Here is a 24,258-nt window from a genome sequence, read left to right on the forward strand (position 1 = left end):
AATGTATTTTTCACTGCGTGAGAACATGGTGTGGCGTGAGAGCGGCATGGCTTGTCGGACATAGCAACAGTAACTAAAGGGGGCGGGTCTTTGCGATCGATCAGTTGTGTCGATTCAAGGCTGCGTGTAAATAGTCAGGTCTGATTGAACAGCATGCACAACGCATGTCGGTGTAGCAAAGAGTCTCACACACACACCCACATGCACAAATGCAGTTGGACATTCATCTGCTTTTCTATGATTGCATCTCTTTCCTCAAGCCTCCACTCAGTAGCATGTTACTAGTTATTTCTCCTCTCTCTGCCTTAAGCATTCCTCTGTTTTTTTCCCCCTAGCTCTCTTATCGACTTATATTGTGTTCTGTAGTACCGAGTTCCCTGCTAGTGGTGCACCTTTATGTCTTTTCACACCTGTCCATTAGCACCTGTCTGTCTATCTGAGAGTGCTGGTTTCTGAACCGTTGCCGTGACAGCTGCTGCTGTCCTGGGTCCTGTGGGTGAAGAAGATGGTGTTGGAACACTGAGATAAGTGATTGACATTCACGCCTCATTTTCTCGTGGTCAGGTTCAGTGCCAGCCACTCGCTCTTTGCTTGGCGAAAAATAAATAAATATCATAACTCATTCGCTCACCACTCACTTAGACACTGCCCACTGTCAGCAGAGAGATTGGGGACAACAGCTTTGCATGTGTTTGTGTGTGTGTCTATATATAAGAGTGTTCAGCAACATTCATTTACATATACACACAAATATTGCTGTTTATCGAGCAATCAGCCTCACCCACCCGCCTGTATGGTTGTGAAACATGGACTATCTATGACCGACATGTGAAAATGTTGGAATCTCTCCTTATTAGATGCCTGCAGCGCATCCTCAAAGTGACACGGCAAGATCGAGTGCCACATATTGAGATCCTGCAAAAAACTAACTGTTGGAGTATAGAAGCAACCCTAATGCTTTTCCCAAACTCAGGTGGCTTGATCATGTTGTGAGAGTGCCACCAAGTCACCTCCCATGTAAGGTACTGTACGGTCAATTACATCTTGGCTGCCGTTCTGTAGGAGGTCAAAAAAAGAGGCTGAAAGACCAACTAAAAGGCTTTAAGAAGTGCGGGATAAAGCCCACATCCCTGGAAAGTAGTGCCCTGAATCGCACACTTTGCCAACAACTTTGTCAGAATGGAGTACAAAGTTATGAAGAGAAGAACTAAACATCGTCTGTCTAAAAGACACCAAAGAAAGCAGTCCATGCTTGTTTCTGCCTTCCAAGACAATCAGGAGAAATTTGCATATGCCCTATCTGTAAAAGACAGTGTGCTTCCCGCATCGGACTATACAGTCATCAAAGAACCAACAAATTATAGAAGTCGTAATGGGATGACAATGAACTACCTATATGTATATATACACACACATACATACACACACATACACACACACACACACACACACACACACACACACACACACACACAGTGTACTGTATTGTTTTCATGCATATTTTTGACTTTTCACTGTTGGGAAGAGGTGTTCTAGTACTATTCCAGTGATTAGGTTTTTGCTTGGCAGATGGTAAAATGGGCAAATGATACATAGACTTTTGGCATGGATGATATATTGGTTTCAAATCTCTTATCAAAATATTATCCAATATTACAGATAGTATTGATGGAGAGTTCTGGAAAAGCAAACAGTGTCACAAATGTAAGCACTGAATCTCAAATTATTTTAAATGTGACACTGTACAGTAAGTGAGTGAAGACAGTAGTTGTACAGATAAAAACTTATGAAATTTATGTAAATATTCTTTACCTGGGTTGTAGAAGCTCTTCGCTTGCACAGATGAAATACGGTTGCTCTAATGAGGACACAATTGCCTTATAATTGGTCTCTACCTGTGAATCATTAAAATCACTTGCCCATATGCTTTATCATAAACTCCCACAGTTATTGGAGTGTTATTCAGTCTGAATTAAATTAAACCGGTGAAAATGACTAAAGAACATATGTAAAACAAATGCATAAACTGCAGGGGGGAAAAAGTACATAACAATTGAAAATAATGCAGGTGTTTGGTGGTCCCAGTGGGCATTGTGAAAGCTATTATCAAACCACCCCAACACTGTGTAGACAGTTGTGTTTTTTTCACAAACAAGCAGGAGACTTGTGATGGAAGGTACAGAGAGACCAGCAAACACTTTGTAGAGTCTACATAGTTCTGGAGCTGAAGGTGCACCAGACAGCTTATCAAGAGCCCTGGATAACACTGGCCGATTCAGGAGTACGATACAAAAGAGGACAATTTTTTCAAATCTTTTTCAAAAAGATCCATGGCTGCGTTTACACTTGGCATTAACATGTGACCTGTATCTGAATGTTATCCGATCAGCGTGTCCAGGTTCGGAGGTAGTTGAGGACGCATTGTGATCGGGTCTCAGTGTAATGTAAATGCAATCCAGCCATCGTGTCTGCATTCACAGGTGGACATCACACGAAACTCCGCCCACTGTCATTATTCCCCCTCCTCTCTCCGGAACTGAGAGCTGTGTGGTTTTGCGGTCGAGTGCAAAGTACATATAGGCTACATCGCAAATATGCTGAAATGTTTGCCTTCGCAGTTCGCACCCGAAAGTTGCAGAACCATACATTTTCTGTAAAGAAGGCATTTTTCCCACCACAGCTGGCAACGTTCTCGGACCCATACATTTCTCTGTACCGTTTCCATTACGGCATCTATCCACATTATTAGTAACCTACTTCATCCTCCTCATTTTGCGAGATTTGTAAAATGTACCCCTACTGAAAACCGGTTTTAAAAGAAAACCCACCATTTCAGGTCGACTTTGCACTGGAGCCATTCCTTTTTCCGCGGGAATGTGAGATCCAATCTGTTATCCAGATACAGAAGCCACTTGGCGTAAACGCACCGTGTCCTGATTGGCTTATGATCCGATCTGCTTGATCGGATCACGGTGATCGCATGCTAATGCCAAGTGTAAACGCAGCCCATGTCGCAGCATTTCTGGAGTTTGCCAAAAGACATGACACGGCTCATGATGGAAATGTGGAAAAGATTTTGTAATCAGATGAGACCAACATAAAACCTTTTCTAGCTTCTAAGTGACATGTATGCTACAAATGTAGCATTGGCTAAACCATACCTGTAATATGTTGTTAAAAACAAAATTAGTGAGTGGATTATGCAGAATACAGGAAAATTACGTGTCTGCAAAAAAGTGATTTTTTTATTTTTTTATTGTTATTTTTTCTACCAAAAAAGGTCCTAGATGCAAGGCTAGAAGAATATTTAAAAGCAAATCTGTCTGGAAGAACGGATGAAATGATGGCAGAAACGTAACAAAGCCAGTACGTACTCTAGGGAAAAGACTTAGCTGTCATTTCTGCTCTACAAATTATTATTTTTATTATTGTCGTCATCATCATTGCATTATGTATTCTGTGCATAAACATTTATTTTATGCATATTTGCTAGCAAACAATGTTAAATGTAAATAACTGAAGTTTATGTTCTTTGGAAAAAAAAACTAATTTTTTTTTTAATTCATTGTGAGAATATAATGGATTCAATTTAGCAAGTTTGTATTTCAGTTGGAGAGTGCGGTGATAAGTGGTTGGTCTATCACACACACACACACACACACACACACACACACACACACACACACACACACACACTTTATCACAGACTCACTCTCTTTGTGTCTAATTGAAGCTTGGCTAGTAAAGGTCAACAGTTTTGTGCTTTCTCTCCGTTGATAGTTTTCATTGTGGTCAACTGCCCCTTCTGAACTACTGACAGCACTCTGTACAAAAGAACCTTCTACCTTCTCCTCTGTTTCACACAATTTCTCTCTCTCTCTCTGTCTCTCTCTCTCTCTCTCTCTCTCTCTCTCTCTCTCTCTCTCTCTCTCTCTCTCTCACACTCCCTCTCTCTCCATCGCTCACTTACTCAGACAATAGCTGCTGATTGAAAATGGCCTCACTATACTATCAGTGTATATGGCTGACTCTGTCTTGCTTTTTACAGAGAGCAACTCAACTGTGACAATGCTGCAGTCCCAAATAAGCTTCAGACAGCCCCTTTTATAAAGCCCCTGTAATTGTGTGTTTGCTTTTGCATTTTATATTTTAAGAAAATGCAGAAATCTAGATAGAATAGAGGAAAATTTCCTCTATTCAGTGAAATTCAGTGTGTATTTGCTTTAAAGGGAGTGACTGATGACTTCACTGAGGCTAATCCAAGACTCTTCATTTGTGTGTGTTGTGTGTTTTATTTTCTGTAATATTATCAAATAATTTTATTGTAATTACCTTTATTTGTTTTGTATTCATTATGATTGTTTTATTTTCAGTAATTTATATTAGATATAGTGTAGTAAATGTATATATCCAGAAGGATAAATGTACTATACTGTAGACTTGCATGTAACTAACCCTCATGAAATTATATCATGACTGTCAGGTTATACAGGTAAACGGTACTGGTTTAATTCTGAACAGCCCCTATGATAGGTGTCATAACTTATCGGTGGAGAAGTGGGCACTTCTGCAGCGTTAGCACACACGCTCATGAGCTTTTTGATTTGTTTTGTATTGTGTGCGTGTGTGCGCTTGCTGTGTCAGTGTAAAGATTAATATTTGGAGGTTACAGTGTCAAGGCCCGTAATGCTTACCCACGTGCACTCATCTAGGGGTTCAACACACAACAGACATTCTCTCATACAAGCCTTTCTATCCAAACCTGCTGAAAAGCACACTTTCCTGCCAACCTGATTTATTCTCTGTCAGTGGATGTGTGTGCGTGTGTGTGTGTAAAGTTTTTGTGTAAGCAGCAGTGTGAGCATATACGTGATGTGTTTGTGACCGTGAGCAGTGTGGTGTTCCTCCTGCCTGCCGTGTGTCCCACAGGCCTCCTTGTGTCTGTGGAGTTGCTCTATGTGAAAGCCAGTGGCCTGAGGTTAACTGCTTGCACCACTCAGCTGTTTTTATGACCGGCCCTCCAAATGCTACAAAACACCAGCGGATTTGTGTAGAGGTGCAGAGGAGACGTATAGAGGAGTTTAAGGGCCTGTCTTGCCTCTCAAATTGTCCGAATCGACGCTGTGATATACCGTCCACAAAAGGCCTCTTTGGGGTTTTTTTTTCCCCATCTCTCTCTCTCTCTCTCTCTCTCTCTCTCTCTAGCATTCCTGCAGAGACCCTTAAGGCCGGTTTAAGTGACGCTATGGAATGCCCCTTCGCATCCTAATGTTTTCTCTTCTTTCTTCCACTCTCCTGTAGAGAACGATGAGACCGGTGTGATGGATTGTCTGCTGGAGGCGCTGCAGTCTGGAGCCGCTTTCAGAGACCGCAGGAAAAGAGCACCCAGACCCCGAGGTGAGTACTCACACTCCACTCACATCCTGCCAAAATTGGTTGTATTTCTTTCTTTCTTTCTTTCTTTCTTTCTTTCTTTCTTTCTTTCTTTCTTTCTTTCTTTCTTTCTTTCTTTCTTTCTTTCTTTCTTTCTTTCTTTCTTTCTTTCTTTCTTTCAAGGAACACGCTGACTTTTTGGGAATTTAGCTTATTCACCGTATCCCCCAGAGTTAGATAAGTCCATACATACCATTTTCATCTCCGTGCGTGCCGTAACTCTGTCTGACGCACCCACCGCTAGCCTAGCTTAGCACAAAGACTGGAGGTAAACGGCTCCAGCTAGCATACTGCCTAGAGCCCTGTACGGGGCAAAACATCCAGCCCTAACCGAGACCTGGCCCGTGGTGTTCAAGCCCTAATCCGGCCCCAGCCCGAAAACGTCTGCAATTTTTCAGCCCGAACCCGACCCGAGACCAACATCATTATCACTTTGAGCTCTCTCTGACGTGCGCTCTCTGATGCGTGCTCTCTCTGCTAGACGCACACACATGCACACACACACACGCTACTAGGTAAAATTTTATTATAGGCCTCAAACATAACTACCACCACCGACAATTATGCCCACAAATATTAATACAGACTGTCCATTACAGAGAAGCATAAGCATGCAGTAGAGAATATTATATAGCCAAATGTGATCCAGCAGTAAATAAAGATTTACGGCCTACCTTTTTTTTTATGTCAAGTAACTTTACTGAAGAACAGCGTTTCAAAGAACTCTTCGCCAACTGGCTAACGTTAAATAATAATAAAAATATAATAAAAAAAAAAAAAATCCGTTGAACTGAGTAGGCTCATTCACTGTTATTCGCGATCGTTGTGAAGAAAAAGAATAGCATCCACTGTTGAAGGCTTCAGGCTCGGTAATCAAATCAAAACTCTTTCAAAATGCAGCTTTTCCTGAAGTATTGGGAACTTTTAGTAACTCCTTACGCTCCAACTTCTCCCTGATGCTCTGCATGGTCAACTGTCACCTAATGCATTGCACGCGCGTCGCGTTACTCGCGTGATCGCATATTGCGTTGCATATTTATAATATTATCAATATAACAATATTTCATACAGTAGCCTGCGCTCTGCACGTATATTATGGGCACGATGAAAGGAGAAAAGCTAAATGAGCCCGAGTCCGACCAAAGCCCAATCTGTAAAAAAATAAATAAAAAATTTACCCGACTGCTCCCAATAAGTGACAAAATAACACCAACATTTTCCTATTTACATGTTGTGATTTGTATAGTCACAGCGTGTATAAATAACATGGTCACATATTCTCAGAAGGCGAAGCACTGCTACTTGGGCGGAGTGATTTGCTCGCAGCGCCTGAGAAGCCGTGGTGAGGAGCAGAGTTCGCTCAGAATTGGAGTAAATCACTCCGCAGAAGTAGCAGTGCTTCGTCTTCTGAGAATATAGTTCCCAGTATGTATACGGTTAGAAGATGGTTGTCTCATGTGACCTTGTTATTCGTACACGCTGTGACTATACAAATCACAACATGTAAATAGGAAAATGTTGGTGTTATTTTGTCACTTATTGGGAGCAGTATGCTAGCTGGAGCCGTTTACCTCCAGCCTTTGTGCTAAGCTAGGCTAGCGGTGGGTGCGTCAGACAGAGTTACGGCACGCACGGAGATGAAAAAGATATGTATGGACTTATCTAACTCTGGGGGATACGGTGAATAAGCTAAAGTCCCAAAAAGTCGGCGTGTTCCTTTAACTTGACTTTTTGTTTCAGAGCTCACTGTAATGCTCGACTCTGATTGGTCAATTCCAACAGATAAACCGTTAAACCGCTAAAATGTACTGTATTCCGACTGCTTTTTTATTTCATAGCTGTACAAGTTTCATGTCTATTTGCTTGTTTGTCGTTTAAATAGCTGTGTGATAAGTAGGATAATACAGTCAGCTGGTCATCATAACAAAATAAACCCCTTCATGGTGACCAGAAACCCAAAGCAGAGTGGTGGGATAGCTGTGTATTTTTCTGTATTTTGTAATTGTGTGTAGCAGCCTAAAGCATCCAGTGGTTTAGAGTCTCTTTTTCCAGTGCATTGAGGGGTGAGATAAGGTAGACACATCTTCTGCACTCTTCATGTTATGTGTCCGACCTACCCAGCTGAGAGGCTCAGGTTTGTTGACTTCAGACAGCTTCAGACATGCAGTTAATGGGTGGCATATATCAGTACAAGCCTGACCATAAACTCTTGAGTTTAAAAAAAGACTTATTTTTTCTTCTATTTTAATATATTTTAAAATGTAATTTTATTCCTGTGATGGCAAAGATGAATGTTCAGCATCATTACCCCAGAAATCATTCTAATCTGCTGATTTGGTGCTCAATAAATATTTCTCATTATTATATAATGTTGAAAACAGTTGCTGCCTAAAACATTTTTAGGATTATTTGATGAATAGAAGGTTCAAAAGAAAAGCATTTATTTAAAATAGAAATCATGTGTAACATTATACCACAAACTTTCCAACATTGTTATATACTGGATGTCTTCAGTTCGCAGACAAGTTTCAAACTCTTTAGGATGAAACCATTATTGTATATAGTTTGCCATACTGTAAGTGCACAATTCACAATTGATGGCTCTGTTCCAGTCAAAGTGTTAAAAGCTTTTTTCTTCTATAGAAATCAGTACAGAATCAGCCCCCCATTATCAGCACACTTCCTCTGGCATTACAGGACCCAGTGAAGTTTAATGCTGCTGACCACCTTCAATAGAAATCAGTGTGCTGTCAGGATAGCCCAACAAACTGACCTGGCAAATCAGAAAGACCTTGTTAAACGCTGCAGGAAATTTCAACATAAAAAAAAAAATTATATCATAACTCTCCTTCTACTGGGAAGCAGGGCCTAAAACTAACTTTTTGCTACACCTGCTAATGACCGGTGACTTAAGAATATTTGCAGCCATGAATATTTCTCACCGGCCTTGAAACTATTTTAGCAAAAAAGGTTATGACACCAAAATTTTAGATGCCAGTGAAGATTCACACTTCTCTATTCCAATTTCAATACCACAGCTAAAACTATTAGCCTAACTAACATAATTTTAAAACATTCTTAAAGAAAAGTAACAGTAGTTTTCAGGTAGAAACATTGAATAAAATAATCAAATGTAAATCTCTCTGCAGTGGGAGGGGAGGGAGGGGATTGGTTGGTGGGTAGTTGATTTCATCCGTGTTTTCATGTTCTCATTCTGGCATGTTTATTGTCAAAAAAATATAATAAATAAATAGTCAAAAAAAAAAAAAAAAAACAGCATCAGAAAAAAAATATTTACAGGGACCCGACAGAGTATTTAAAATTAGCAAGGCTTAAACTTTAATGCCTATGTTCTCACAACTTTGCATTGATAGAATTCATAAAAAATGTATCTGCCAACTGGCTATTGACACAGTTTCATATTCTACTTGCCAACGCCGGTTTTTACTCGCATTTGGCACTTGGCGAGTGTTAATTTTAGGCCCTGCTAGGAAGTATAAGTCTAATATATGGAGAACAAAGGTGGGTTTATGTGTGAGAGTGGCACTCACTCTGTCTTGTCCCGTGTCCTAATTTCCACAGATGAACCAAGACAAGTGCTCAACCCGAGTCCACAAAGACCTGTTCTGAAAGACTGCAACCACGGTAAAATCAGAGTTAATAAAAGAGAGAATATCATTTCTCTCTACTATTTGCTTTCATTTCTTCTCTTCGCCATTAACTGCATTAATTTTGCGCACTTACCCTGATCTACCAGCCATGCATTTTGAATGCGTGTTCTGTTCGGGTTAATGTCTGTTTTGTCTTCTCTCAATCATGCATCACTCTTTTTATAAATTATTATAATTTTTTTTTTTTTTTGGCTTTCTTATAGCTACTAATGTTCAATAGTTGGTCCAGATCAGGCTACTTGATTATTTGAATGGCTCATAACAGTCCCTCAAGGCCTCTATAAATGCCTAGCAAAAGGGAAATGATAGCAAACGTTTTTTTTCCAGCTTCCTAAGCTGCTGGTCATAAACACGACAAGTGTTATAGTGTGATATAGGTTCAGGAAAGGCTTCAGCCTGCTTCTAACTACAAATTTTCCTTTTCTACCCAAACAGTGTTGGTGCTGGTGCTGGTGCTCGCTGGCTGATACTTTGTGTTTCCATTGACTTGAGAGCTGAATAATGATTTAACTGACCATTATTTTATAAGCTGCCCACAAACAAACATACTGAATCATAGTCTTTATTTACAAGTCTTACACCTAGGTTTGAGAGCATATTTTAATATCCAACATAATTTAATTCAGAATCTGTATTGCAAACAAAAAATTCTAAAAACTGTCTTAACTTTAGGACAACCTCATGTCCTAACTTCAAAATTATTTAAAAGCCAAATGTAAGATTATCATAACAAATATCCCTGTCTGAGAATGGCATCACATGTATTAATGATACAAGATAAAGAACAGCAAAATTTGATAGTGGAAAGACTTTTTGAACACCCAAATTATGTACTGCACTTTGACAACAAAACACTGATAAATAATTACAGACTTCCATGAAATACAGTGACATGCTTTGCCTTTCCTACCAAGCTTATCAAAACTTCTCTTTCTGCAGCACTTAATTAAAAGCTCACCTATTTTGTTTCTCCATTTTAATCTGTAGCATTTACTTCACAGCAGCTGCTTCCAGTGTAGATAACTTCTTGAAATGTTATAAGGTATTTTTACGGTCTTCTTTTGGTTTAGCCTGCCCACTTATGTAACCATTCCTGGGTCAGTGTTTTTGACTCAGAAACTGCTTTTTCTTAAGTGGAAATGCACAGATTAGGGCTACATTGGGCACTGGCTGCAGCACCATCACCTCCATCTTACTGGTAGAAAAGGGGTATTGTAACTGTAAATATTTTTACAGTTTTCATATCTGAGTTGTCTCCTTTTTACTGCATAAATCAATCTTTTCTGTCTGCTTGCACGTTGAGTTTCATTTTATTTAATACAAACATGCTGCTTACAACTCGTGTGGTTTTGTGATTGGACGGTTGATGTAAGTGTCGGGAGTCAGCAGGGTTATAATCAATGTCATGTGCTTTAGCTGTCATTACCACCAGGTGTTAATGTGTCATCCAGAAACGCGCTGTGTGCAGAGAATGTCACATTTCCAGTAAAACCGGACGCCCAGAAACATTGGGAAAATGTTTTGCTGAAAAGGCTTTCCCACTTTTGTCTGTTGAAAGTTACAAAATTGCAACATGTTGCGCTCTGTTGAATCTTCCCTTTTGACATGACAAGTATCAATGTAACCATCAATCCAGTTTTTTCCGTAATAAATGGGATCAGCGTTTGATGTGTAGTGGGAATCAGGAAAACCATCTGGAGCAAGAGTCAATCAAACTTCCCTGTACGTTTTCACATGAATTTCTGTTCAGATTGTTCCTGTTTTACCTCATAGACTTCTCAAGATCTTCAGTTTTCCAGTGTTATGTACAGTAGTGATTGTTCTAATATGCATCAGCAACATAACATAAACAGACTTGGCTGTCTTGTCAAAGGTTGCTTCATAATCGTTATCAAGGCACTTAAAAAATTAAGCTGTAACCCCATTAACAGTTATTGGTTTTAATAGGAGTCCCTGCAAGCATACAGGAATACAATTACTCCTAGATCTCCTCCCACACTCACCCAGAGCACTGATAAAGTCTGCTCTCGCTCCCACTAGTGTTCTCTTATGACTTATCTCAAATTAGATTGTGCGTAGAAAAGAGAGAGTGAATAGACAGAGAGAAAGATGTGTGTGTATGTGCGATCCATCATAAGAAAGACTGCCGCAGCTCACATTAACTCCCCTCATATGTCTCTCAGCAAAAAGTAATGAAGGACACAGAGCATTCTGGGATATCAAGTGTGGCGCCCTCCCCTCCGTGGTCCTCTGAAGCATCAGAAGAGATGTGGGAGTCTGGCTGCGGGGCAGGGCACTGGTGCCCTTGTCCCTGTGTTTTATTCTAGACTAGGCTGACTAATGGAGCCCCGGGCTTGTGTATGTTCATGCGGGCCTCTGCAGTTCTACAAGCCCCTCTGATGGCCAGGCTAATTAGTTCTCATCTCACACCAGGCTTCAGTCCAATTCATCTTCATTTCGGCTGTGCCATCTGCTTTTTAAATAAAACTCTAAAGTGTCTCTTGTTGCACACACTTTGTCCTCTTGGTGCCTCCCAGACTAAATGTAGCGCTTTATTTGCACTGAGGTGGATGATGAACTTGTCTGTCTCTGGAGAGTTTTGCCAGGCATGAGATATTGTGTTTGTGCGGAAGGACCTCTCATTTGTCTATGTAGTCAACATGAAATGCCATTTGCAAACTATTTTACTTTTGCTTTTGGAGGTTAAAGGTCAAGTTCACTTTCCAGAGCATCTCAACTTATCCCAGTGACATCTTTCCTTTCTCAAATATATCGTTATCTGCTATTATTGCTGTAATCTTTATTAAAGTAATCACAAATATTTTACAAAGGCTGCATGACATTTAACAGTGGCCTAAAACAATGGCTATAAAGCTACATTTGGCTATTTGTTAATACAATTTTCCACACAGCCTTGGTGACCCCAGCCGGAAAATAGTCATTTCAGAAGCAGAGCATATATTTACTATATAAAGGTTTACAAAAACAAACATGTATGTATTTAAATAATATACACTGATGAATTATCCACAACAAGACCAAGAATATTCAATAAGTAAACAAGTTTTCATGTTGACTTTAAGATGTTATTTGCACATTATTTGAGTTTCTCTCTCTAACGAGTTTTGTCAGATATGAGACATTGTGTTTGTGTGACAACCTCATTCGTTTGCATCCTTATTATCTGTATGAATATTATTTAGTTGGTTCCCTTCCTTTCATCTGAAGTGTATATAAATTAAAATGAGATGTTCTGTCTCTTTGCAATATGTTTTTGACTGTCAGCTGATTGACAGTGTAATGAGTGCAGTGGGAAAAGACCAGTGGCTGAGAGAGTGAACACATGCTGAAGTATGTCAGGCCCGTCCCGTCCCTGTCCGCTCTGCCACTGTGTAGTGCAAATACCCCTCAGTAATTGATCTCCAGGGCTTTAGTGTTTCACACTCCAGTGGAGCAGCAAAGCGAATTAAAATCAAACACATCTGCAACAGAAGACACTGTATTTAACCACAAAAAATGAACTGGTCAGTCTGGTGTGTGTAACCATTAGAGGAGTGGGAATAATATGTGTGGAACGTGTGTGCGTCTGTGTATAAGCCAGTTGGAATTGACAGACGCAGGTCGGAGCAATAAGACTTTTTTTGAGACACAGGCGACAGCTGCCTTAAGAGTTCCAGTGTCTCAAATCGAGTAATCTGTGGAGATTCAGGTCCTTAAACTTATGCCTTTGGTCATCTATTACTTTCTTAAACTCAGTCAACAAAGGTATAAATGCTGAGGTAAGAACACACACTCGCAGATTCTTACAGTACCTCTTTTTGTAGTGTGCTGTGGTCAAGATTAAGAAGTAAAATCTCTCAGACCAATCCCCCTCTCATTTTAGTAGCCTCTTTCCCTCATTTTCTCTCTCTCTCTCTTCATCTGTGCCTGAGGCAACACTTAAAGCCTTTAAGTGTGTCTGGAACCCCACATCCTTCTACCTGCTTTTTTTTTTCTTTTTTTTTTAGAATGAAGATAAAGATGCTTTATGACTTGAGTGACCAGGGTTAGGATAAGACTTGCGACAGAAAGAAGACGAGTGAATGGATTGAGGGAGCAGTCTGGCTCTTAAGGGGGCTCGGGCTTCAGAAATGATGGATTATTTGTATTTGACCACATGGAGTGCTTTGAATCCATATCAAAATTGATTCAAGAAACTCAGTTGTAGCTTTCACAGGTAACTCTTGGCTTTTTTGCTCAGTGCAGGTACAACTTTAATGTACTGGTTAGTGGGAGAGAGTGGGGTAAGCTGTTCTACAGCTGTCTGCCATCTAACAATGGTATAATAATGCTGAAAAATGTCAAATTTAACCATGTTAAGGGGTAAGTTGAATATATATCTTCCACTCTCCACTACTAATTTTATTTTTATTCGTTTTTCATTTTAATGTTTTAAAGTTTTATTAATTTTGTTGTTTGTTTCCATTTTTATTAGTTTTGTTTTTGAATATGCATAAAACCTGCATACTAATTTATTGCTTACTTTTCAATGATAATTTTTAGATCATTATTTATTTATTTTTTCGACATGCAACAGTTATCATTATGACGGTCAGTTTTCTGATCTCTCAATCTCAGGAAGCGGTTTATGGTGGACCCTTTGTTAATATATGTCCATGACAAAATTACTAAATGAAGGTAGTCATCTTACCCCACTCTCTCTTTTGCCAGAAAAGGCACCAGTACAATTGTCACCCTTCTGCCTTAGATGCAGATAGAAAACCCTGCTTTTCAGTAAGCTTTTAGGTCTGAGCTCTAGTACCTACTGATTAATATTCCACCCAACAATGATCATGTAACATATTTCTGAATTAGAGCCTGAAATTGATTTTATAGCTGGCTGGGAAAGGTCACTCCACACTTGGTAAATGAAACCAATGGAAAGTTTGCAGTCAGTGGGGTATGCACCACTGCTAAAGGTTTTATGAGCATGTTTGATAGACAAGATTGATTTTATGCATAATCTTGTACCTGATCTGTTAATTAGGAAACATTGAACATTGACATTTGCCACCGTTGAATTATTGAAAAATAATGCACATCTGTGGTGGCAATCTAGATATAACACACAACAGTATACAGATACAGGTTATGTTATTGCATTTTCTCAGGATTTTGCCACTGAAACACTATCATACTCCGCCAATTACTGTATTGAAAGTAACTATTTCTGCATATAAATGTCTTGGTTTGGAACAGTGTGAGTAAATGATGACAGAATTTTCATTTCTGGGTGAACTATCCCTTTAAGGCTCTTAGAATTTTTGCACATTTGCAACTTTATAAAATTTGGAAAAATAGCATGGTGTAGTGATATGGAACTGTGGATAATTGTATGCTAATCTTAATTAAGAATTCGCCAGTTCCATGGTTTAAATTAAATGTAGTCTAATGATTTGGACAATCAAACACTTATAAAAGGCTTCAGTAAAAAGATTGTAAATTGCAATACACCCCTTATAATCCAATTACATCTCCCTCATGAACCTTTCAGTATACGCACACACAAAATAAATGTCTCGAATGATTTTATTTTAGGTAATATGTCTATTATGAAATCCTTTTTATAGCATCAAATGGCTTATGCTCTCAGTCAGGCTGTACTGGAGAGCCACGCTGCTGATGTGGAGAAAATTTGCTTCAGGCTAGAGGTTTAGTGATATATTCTCTCTCTCTCTCTCACTCTCATTTCTGCCTCGTCCCATCTCTCAGGCCTAAGAGCCTACAGGGTAGGGGAGAAATAAAGTGTACGGATGAAAATGGAGATAATATACAAACTTATCCCAGTCTGTTCTGGATTTGAGGCATTCATCACCGCCCAATACAATACGCTCTTACTTGTTCAGAGAGCCTTCAAGCTGTTGCAGCACTTCCAAAATAGATTATGCGATATATATACCCAAGGCAGTTTGTAAACAGTACATACATTAGGGAATTTATGCCCTATGAGCTCTTTTAATCATCTGCTCACTACCAGGACTCTTACTGCACCCATTTAATATCTAGCATTCAGAAAGTCCCATTACTTTGCTATCGAACACAAGTATTGTTGCAAAAGTACATAAATACAAAGCTCTTTTTTCACACCTCCTGATTTCTTAAATGGATTTATCATGATGAATCAGGTCCGCGCAGGGCGTACAAATGCAGGATTTTATTTAAAACTCCCATCTAAGCAATGAAGTGCACCATAGCGCACTCATTTTTCCTTCTCTCTCCTCCTGATGTGACAGAACCAAAGGAGAAGGAAAAGCATTATTTAATCAGCACGTCTGAGAGCATCGTGTTCTTCTCTTTCTTCTCTCTAATTGATGTCTCGTGTCATTGTTCTTAAAGTTGGACTGTCTGAACTCTTGATTTATCCGCGTTTTAGAGCCATACATCATCTGCACCTCACATACGGGGCCTCTGCGTTTCATTAGAGTGAAAGATTAATTCAAGAGTCTGTTCAGGAACATTGACTGAACACACACCCTCTTCTCTTCCGCTACTTTTCGCATGGTAAAATATACAGTGTTTTGGCATCTCGCAAATAGCAAAAATGTCATACGGAGCAAGATCAAATCTCATCCCATTAAACTCCTCAGGGCCGGACAAACACAGCGTGTCCTGTCAGCTCTCTCTCTCTCTCTCTCTCTCTCTCAACCCTCATCCATCTCTCCAGGGCTGTTGTGCTGGTTTCTGAACACTAGCTGCATCTCTCAGCACTTCCTGTAAATCAAAGCCGTTCTCTCCTCACCAGACTCGTACAGCGCGTCTCTGTAAAGTGAGTTTGTACATACCTTGCCGGCTAAAGATTTGTGTGTTGTGAGGGAGAGTCTGCGAGCAAAGAAGTTTCTCAAACAAAAGAGGAGGCTATGAAAACTAGCATTGTGGAGGAGGAGATTGAAGAAGAAATGGTGTTTAAATTAAATTACGACAAATATAGTTATAATGCTATGCACTTGTTTGAATATCTATTCTCAGAGTTGCATTAGGATTGCAAAAACACAAATAGCACAGTAATTGCACTTATGTCGCTTTGTTCATGTGATATTGACTTGCCACAAATAGCCATGCTATTATGAGTATTTGACTAATTCATGTCTGTATCAGATAATGCCTGTTTTCAAGCATGTGTAAACACAGCTCGATTACAGTACATCTTCGCATAAGTTAGATTAGTAAGTCTATTTCTTAAAAAAAGGCAAGCTTGTTTTCATACTCATCTCGTTGCCTGAGATGCACATTATAGTGTCACGCTTTATCAGAGGTAAAAAGAAATGTTGAAATTCAGAAAGTATTATTAGGAGAAAATTGTAAATCTGCAGAAAACCTGTGCTGCCTGTTAAATTAAAGCTGCAATTAAGCTGCAATAATGCGGTTAGTCTTTGTAGAAGGCTGAATGTAAATGGAAACCCTTGCTAAATTAGAGCACATGTGCCATATCTAGTCATGCTTTCTCATTGAAATGTCACAGGATTGCAGTTTCTGTGGGGAGTCTCAGTAGATGTCAATCAGTAGATTTCACTCTTTGTAGACAGACATGTTAGCTTGTCCCATTTTAACTGGTTGTGGTGATTTACTCTCCATCTAACTTTGCATGGAAAAGAGCAAAGACTTGTGTGCCCTAGAATAAAGCAATGAAAGTGTGGGGGTGAAGGATCTGAAGCACGTCTAAAAGCACCATCAAAGTATATACTTTATAAGTCTAGACCTCTTGTGTGATATATTCTGAAGTATATATGCTACAATGATTGTCAGTGAATGATGAGTAAGATTATGCTTTGTTCCTAGCGTGTAGATATTATATGATGTCATTGCATTTGTTTTACCTTTTTTTTTTTGTCCTTTTTGACTATCTTGGTGCTTTTTTTCTTGTGCCTCGTAGAAACGTCAGAGTTGGAGATTTTTTTATGTTTTTGAAATATCTCTTATGCTCACCAAGACATGGTGAGCATAAGTACAGTAAACTGTACATTGTTTTTACTGTTTAATATACAGTAAAAACAGTAATATTGTGAAATATTATTGCAATTTAAAATAACTGTTTTCTATTTTAGTATGTTTTAGAATGTCATTTATTCCTGTGATGGCAAAGCTGAATTTTTTTAGCATTATTACTCCAGTCTTCATTGTCACATGATCCTTCAGAAATCATTCTAATATGGTGATTATAATATTGAAAAAAGTTATGCTAATTAATATTTTTGTGGAAACCATGATGCAATGTTTGGATCACATAGATCTAAAGTATCATTACATTATCCTGAGAAACAAAAAAAGGTATCTCAATACATCTGTATATGATTGTATCTGCTCAATCCTGTTTTCATTGTATGGAAAAGTGCAGCTTGGACATTCTGCAAACCCTCTCCTTTTGATTTCTTTTATGTTTTTTGAATGACATGATGGTGAGTAAATGATTATCATTTTTGGGTGAACTAAATAATATTTGAACCGATGTTTGACCATTATGAAATCTTTCCTCACTCTCACAACAAACATCAGAAAGTAATAAAAGCAGGTGGTGCTGGGGTGCAGAGAGAGAGATAGAGAGAGAGAAAGAGGGAAAGAGCCTTAATCAGCCCACTGACAGAGGGCAGACTGAGCTGTGGGTGGCTGACTAATCTCTGATTACTCTCCTTTCCTCCATACAAACCTCACAATGACTCAGCGTGTTACGCTGTAATGCAGGATGCACTGATAGACCCTCCGCTGGAGCCTAATGCTCCAACCAGGAGAGAGCGAGAGATAGAGAGGGGAGTACAGACGCAGATAAGAAAGAGAGATGGACACGATGAATGCCTCTTGAGGAAGGGGCAGTGACTGGATTAGTTGGTGGGGGATGATGCTCAGATTGGTCAGTGGAGGAAAATTACTTGATTGGGAAGGGAGTAAAGACATTAAAGACTCAAGAATGCTAAAAAAGGTAAAATACAGATATTAGATGAAGAAAACAGAAATTTGAAATGTTATCCTATAGTCTCAGCCTCAGACGTGACCGTCACACCCGTGGACCGTTTCCTTGAACGTCTGATGCATATCGCACACAAAATGGGAAATGCTTTGGCAGTTTTGAAGTCGCCACCTGATTGGTTGAATTATCTAGGGTTTCCGGGAGACGTGTGTGGCGTGTTCTTTATCGGTCCGCCTGGAAACAAAACTGCCATGATTCCAAACTCGCTCATGGAAGAAGAAAGCCGTTGTGTTTACTATTGTGACAATGAGCACTAATCAGGATCAACTAAACGCTGTATTTTCAAAAGTATGTGAAGTTCACATTCACAGCACCATTGATGCGCCATTGTTGCAATAAACTTGCACAGCGTTCTTGAATGAATTGCACGCCGGTTTGTTATTGTACATTTTCACTCCCCTAAAAATATTGTTGGTTCAACTTAAAAAAAAGTAATTACCTGGTTGCCTTAATTTTGAGTTCACTGAAATAAAAAATTTTAGCTAATAAAATGGAGATTTAATCAACAAAAACTCAAAATATTATGTTATCTGAACCTCATTAATTATCTAAGTTGATTTGACAAAAGAAAAAAAAGTTGTGATAGATTGATTTTTTTTTTTTTTTTTTTGTATAAATAATGCTGAAATAACACTGGAATGGAGAGAGTAAAGACAGGGTTGGAGAGGTGCATTGTTGTATGTACCAGAGAATGCAGATGTGAGAAATACATTGTACGTACATGGTGGGTGCAACAACCTTTTCAGAGCTCTCTCTCTCTTTCACATAGTTACTTTGAATGGATTGGTCAGGAAGTCTGAGTTTGGTGTGCAATCAAACACATAGACAAAAAGGGAGAGAAGAAATAAAGGTCCAGTTAATTGAATTTTACAGTCCCCTTATCTCAGAGCAGCATGCAGACCAACCCCTCCCATAACCGCTCAACACAAGATATCTCTCTCCCTGCAATGGCGTGAGGGAGGGACAACTGGCACATGTGAATCCGTATTAAACAGACCTCCTCATGCCCACGTTCTCCAAATCCCTGGCATTGCACATGTTGAACATTCAAAGGACAGGTGATTTTTAAAACAATTATGGAATTATGTGCAAGATTACGGATAGTAGACACTAAAAGAAGTTAAAATGGTTTGAAAGCCCAGGGTGGAGGGAAAAGCGTTTCGATTTGTTTAGGCAAATCAAACGCTGATTTGATTTGCTGAAGCGGTTGAGAAGGTACTAATCAAGGCCCTTGTTTAATTATCCCCTCTCTTTCTCTCTCTCACTCACTCTTTTTCTCGTTCTTCCTCAGTAACAGAAGAGATTGATCTGAGGTAGGCTATGCAGAGTGGGAGCTCTGTCTGGCGCACGTCCTGCCGTAATGCCACAGAGGTTGCCATGGCAACAGAGTGGCTGACTGAGTGGATTGGTTGCTTGAGGAGACACATGTTGAATGCTGAACGAGGCTGTTTGTGCCATAGATTTGTGCCAGAGAGAGGGAGAAGAGAGGGTGTGGATCTTTGTGGACGTGGATGGTTGTTGCGGCATGACCAGCGTTGGAGTACGGCTGTTGAGTTTAAGCTCCGATAAAGCTGTTAGGTGGTAAGCGTAGTAAAAATCCTCGAGACATTTTTATGACATAATGAAAGCTTCCTTCAGCCTGACTGGCATATCATCCTCAAGCTCTTCTCCAAATCCAGACCATGCCATTCCGGATCGGAGGCTTTCAGAGGATCCGTGTCTTGGTGGCTCGCACGTAGAGTACTTCCTCCTTATTGATCTGGCAGTCAGGTGAAATCTAGTGGCGTTCCGCATCAGTGAAATTATTCTCAGGGTGTCTTGTGGGTGGTTTACCCCTCGGCGCTTGGCCGTGGGGCTGATACCCTCCCCTTCAATGGACCCCCTAATCCCATCTCTAACCCCTTGTCGTGGCCTCGGGGCATAGTCCTAGCCATGCTCCCCCAGGTGGGTTGGGATCATTAGGGCAACTTGTGCTGTGATCACCTTCCTCTAAGGTATAAATTAACCAGCCCTGCCTCTCTGATCGGCTGCAGAATGATCCCCGCCGGGACCCACTCAGCTGCTAGACTTTATTAACATCTTTTCATCCCACATCATGTATGGAACATTTAAGGCAACACTGTAGCGTGTCCACAATGCTTAAAGTGTAAGTTGCAGGTTAAATTTTTCACGAAGTAATGCAATGTGTTTATTAAACATAAAGATAAAAACCGCCCACCATTGTTTTTTATAGCAAAATGCTGATATAATATGAAAAGTTGGCACTTTTAACAGTGGTTTTAACCGCTCCCGCTCCCTTCCACTAGATGGGGCGTGACGTCATAAGAGGAACTCACTAGTAGAGTTACCGTACACTAGCAGCTATATTCGCCTTACATAACTTCAGAAAAGTTCGTTGTATGTTTTATTTGATAAAAAAAATTATGAATAAAATAACTCCATTGTAAACATGCTCGTGTGTGCTGACTAAAAGGGGAACGTGATCCAGCCTGAAATGAGAGTAAGCTAATCGCAAAACAAACGGGTTCAAGCACGTCAGATCAGCCGGTCGCAGGTCAAGCTGTTCGCGTTCACCTCACGGCAGCACATACTCTCTCACATACTCGAATCACTGCTGATTCGCCCACACAAACACAGTGATGGGGACATCGATCTCTCTTTTTCTTTTCTGACAATAAACATCGCTAATTAAATCGTGAGAAATTGATAATGCGTGGATTGAGGAAGGGTATTAATAAAGTTAACTTACATGACATTTGAGGCGTCGATGAGACTCGCGATTGATGCCTGTGCAGTGTGTGCATCTCTACAGCTCTGATTTTGACTGACACCATGTACTGTAAGTAAATAATGTCTTCAGTCGTTGTCCCTCCTTGCTATTCTACATGACGGCAATATTTTGAAAAGTAGACTAGCTCTAACGTAGCTAACGTTACTCACCTGGACACCAAGCCAACCCTCCACTAATTAATTCTCCTCACACCAAGCATTAATAACTCTTTGAGTGCCATGGCTCCCCTCTCTCACGCCTGACCAGTTAAAAATTGTATGGCTGTCGTCCATAAAGAATTTGATGGTTTCCCACATCCTCAGTCGTTCTCCAAATAGCCATAATATAGTAGGAATCTAGCAGAGTATGGGTTGCGAGTTCCTCTTATGACGTCATCACCCAGTAACTGAAAAAACGCGCTACCTTTGAAGAAACCCCAAAAAATGTTATTTTAACGCATTTTAAGACAGAAATAATTAAATATATACATATAGAGCACTTTAATTTACACATTTATTGGCTGTGGTGGTTAACCTGCAACTTACACTTTAAAGGTACAATATGTAAGAATTTTGCATCAAAATATCCACACACAAAAACACTTGCACAGTGTTATATATTTCTTTCAATTGTGTACTTACATTATCCTAAATGTTTAGGATTTTTAAATTCAGAGAAATTCACAATTTTAAATAGTGCCCGTCCCTTGTATGAAATGTCCTCATTCCTTTATATCCGCGGGACTCGCGTGTGGCGCTGATATCTGTCTCTCATTAGCAATCGCACCCTGTTTCATACCACAGTCATGTTAAAAAACATGAATGTATTCACTTATCCATAAACATTATTTCCCAAAAACATTATTAGATCCATCGGCATGATGACAATTTCCATTCAGCTTATTCACTGTGTCATCACTGTACGCCTTTGTTATTGTAAGAGGTTAGCGACCCCTAGCGGTGAAAAAAATTACATATTGTAGCTTTAACCAGTAGAGTCACAGGTTTTCGTAGACCATTCTCAATGTTTCTATTTATTTGCTGCTGTGTGCACATTGCACGAAGGATCGGTGACGGGGGTCACACATTACGCAACATTTCAATAGAAAGAATCGCCAACAACTCTGTATGGTCTACAAACTACATTTCAAAAGCAAAAGCACGCGAGAAGTGATACAGGAAAAAACATAAAGTCATGCGTGAGACATGAGTTCTCATGCGAGACTGGATTTATTCCTGTTAAAAACGGTAGCAAACTAGGACTAGGACTTGTAGTGTGGACAAAAGTCCAAATTTGGACTTGCCTATTCCTCATATTTTTAAATAAAAAAGCGATTGGTTTTGAAAGTCGAGAAACATTCAATATTGAGTACAGAATAATATATTGGTTAAGAAAGTAACACAGAGCTGCATATTCACCCACACACGTTCACAAAGTGACAAGCGTCTCAGCCCCACACAGGAAGCATTATAGGTTATAATTACAGAGCTTGACGTTCGACTGTGTTAGTCTTTATATTAACAAATCCATTTAATTTCTTGCATTTGCTTGGCCTCTCTCTTTTATTCTGTCTATTTCACTCAGGCAGCAACTCCAAGTGAAGTGCACAGGAAAACTCTCAATTGATTCCTGTAGACATTAGCATGTTGCTAAGCTAACAACACGGTATACTCTATTAGCATAAAAATGCATATATTTTTGTTAGACTGAACAATTTAATCAATTTTTTTTGTCCTGTATTCAATATAATATATCATAGTCAACATTTCTGTCCACGTGTCTGTCATTCACAATGCATTCTGGCCCTCTATACAAAGTATACTTAATTTTTCCTTGTTCATTGGCCAGCTTGCATCCTTTGCCTCAGAAGTAGACCTAATTATAGCTTAAAGTCCATCTTTCAAGTTGAAGATCCCTGTGAATGAACGTGTAGATAAATAGTGTAGGAACTCGATTTGCGTGAAGAAATTAATCATAAATGTGCATGAAAAAAGTTTTTAAAAATAAAGTGTGAGTAAAATTACTTCCGCTGTCAAAAACGCTCTGATCGGAAGTGACGCAACGGCCGGTAAATCTCATCTCTTCGTAATGGAGTCAGACAGTGAAGAGGTTGCAGTAGGGGTTAATGTAAACTCTTACGATGGGCCATTGCCGTATAATTATGAGCCACCTAGGCAAGAGAGGGGTCAGGTAGAGTTAAGGGGAAGGGTAAATGGACAGAGGAGAGAGATAGAGTTGTGGTGTGAGGAGAATGGTGTCTTGGTGAGTGACCACAGGCTATAGCTAATTGTGGCTAACGTTGTCTCCATGTTTATCACATTGCATCTTTAATAAATCATATTTAGCAATATTGCTGTCGACTTTGTTGTTTTTCAAGCATCCATGTAGATAGGAATATGCTGTTCATGTAAATATAGTCATTGTTACAAGGATATTTTATTGTCACGTGGAGGGATACTGGGTGTAAGGCATGCAGATTAGTGCTGTCACTTTTGAGAAAAATCAAATTCGAACGGATATCGAATATCAAGAAATGTATTCGAATATCTACGAGTAAAATGTAAGATGAAGTTAACGAACAACCTTCCATCAGGAAACGCGCTTCATGGAGAGTTTTTCTTTTGCGTGAAAAAGCCGTTCGCCGGAGATGTGTTAAAAGATAGCGGAGTGCATTCATGATTAGGCTACCGGTATAATAATCCTCCTGGCGCCTGGTCTGAGTGAGTAATGTACTCTCTTACCTTTGTTATTTGATTAACATTAATGACACTAAGACCAGCCGCTGCGGACAGAGACGCGATCTGACACGCGTCGCATTTTCTCACATCTCTACGTTCATTTAAGACTTTATTTAAATAATTTAAGACTGCTCTTATGAGGACACTCGACAAAACGGACATTTGGCATAATTTGTGTGTTGTGGTTTGTTCAAGCCCAAAAGAGAACTCGATAATGACACGCGTCTTTTCTGTGGGTCGTGTGTGTGTGTGTGTGTGTGTGTGTGTGTGTGTGTAATAGGCAGGAATTACAGCGCGGTCTCTTTAGTTTTTGTCGTTATCTTCCATTTTCAAAACAAGCGGGCTATTATTCGTTTGATTTGGTCATGGGCCTACGCTACAATAGGTTTGGAGCATAGGTTTGGAGCGGCCGCTACTGGATGAGATGGCAAGTAATAAAATAAAAAGCAAACGGTCTAATCATAGACTGTAAAAAATGCGCAAAACATGGCACTTTAAAAACCGGATAGTTTTCGTCGTCTTTCAAGTTTCGTCTTTTTACAGTGCATATGTTCATAAGCTTTAGGAAGTAAGTAGGTAGTCTACATGTCGTTTCTTACAAGGTAAGGGTAAACCCACACTGAGAACCAGGTCCAGGGCAGCAGCGCC

The 24,258-nt window shown here is 39.7% G+C and overlaps 1 protein-coding gene across 6 annotated transcripts in view; it reads left to right on the top strand.

The window, feature by feature from the left end:
- Positions 1 to 24,258, top strand: part of diaph3 (diaphanous-related formin 3) — a 320,772-nt gene that overhangs the window by 254,196 nt on the left and 42,318 nt on the right. For 5 of the 6 annotated variants that reach the window (XM_084394616.1, XM_084394618.1, XM_084394615.1 and 2 more), the window contains 2 exons: positions 5,302 to 5,397; positions 9,016 to 9,078. In XM_084394616.1, coding sequence (XP_084250742.1) covers positions 5,302 to 5,397; positions 9,016 to 9,078 — 159 coding nt within the window. The remainder of the gene's footprint in view (positions 1 to 5,301; positions 5,398 to 9,015; positions 9,079 to 24,258) is intronic. The other variant, XM_084394619.1, reaches the window with a different exon arrangement.

The sequence above is a fragment of the Rutilus rutilus genome, assembly GCF_951802725.1.
Source record: "Rutilus rutilus genome assembly, chromosome: 22".
Lineage (NCBI taxonomy): Eukaryota > Metazoa > Chordata > Actinopteri > Cypriniformes > Leuciscidae > Rutilus > Rutilus rutilus.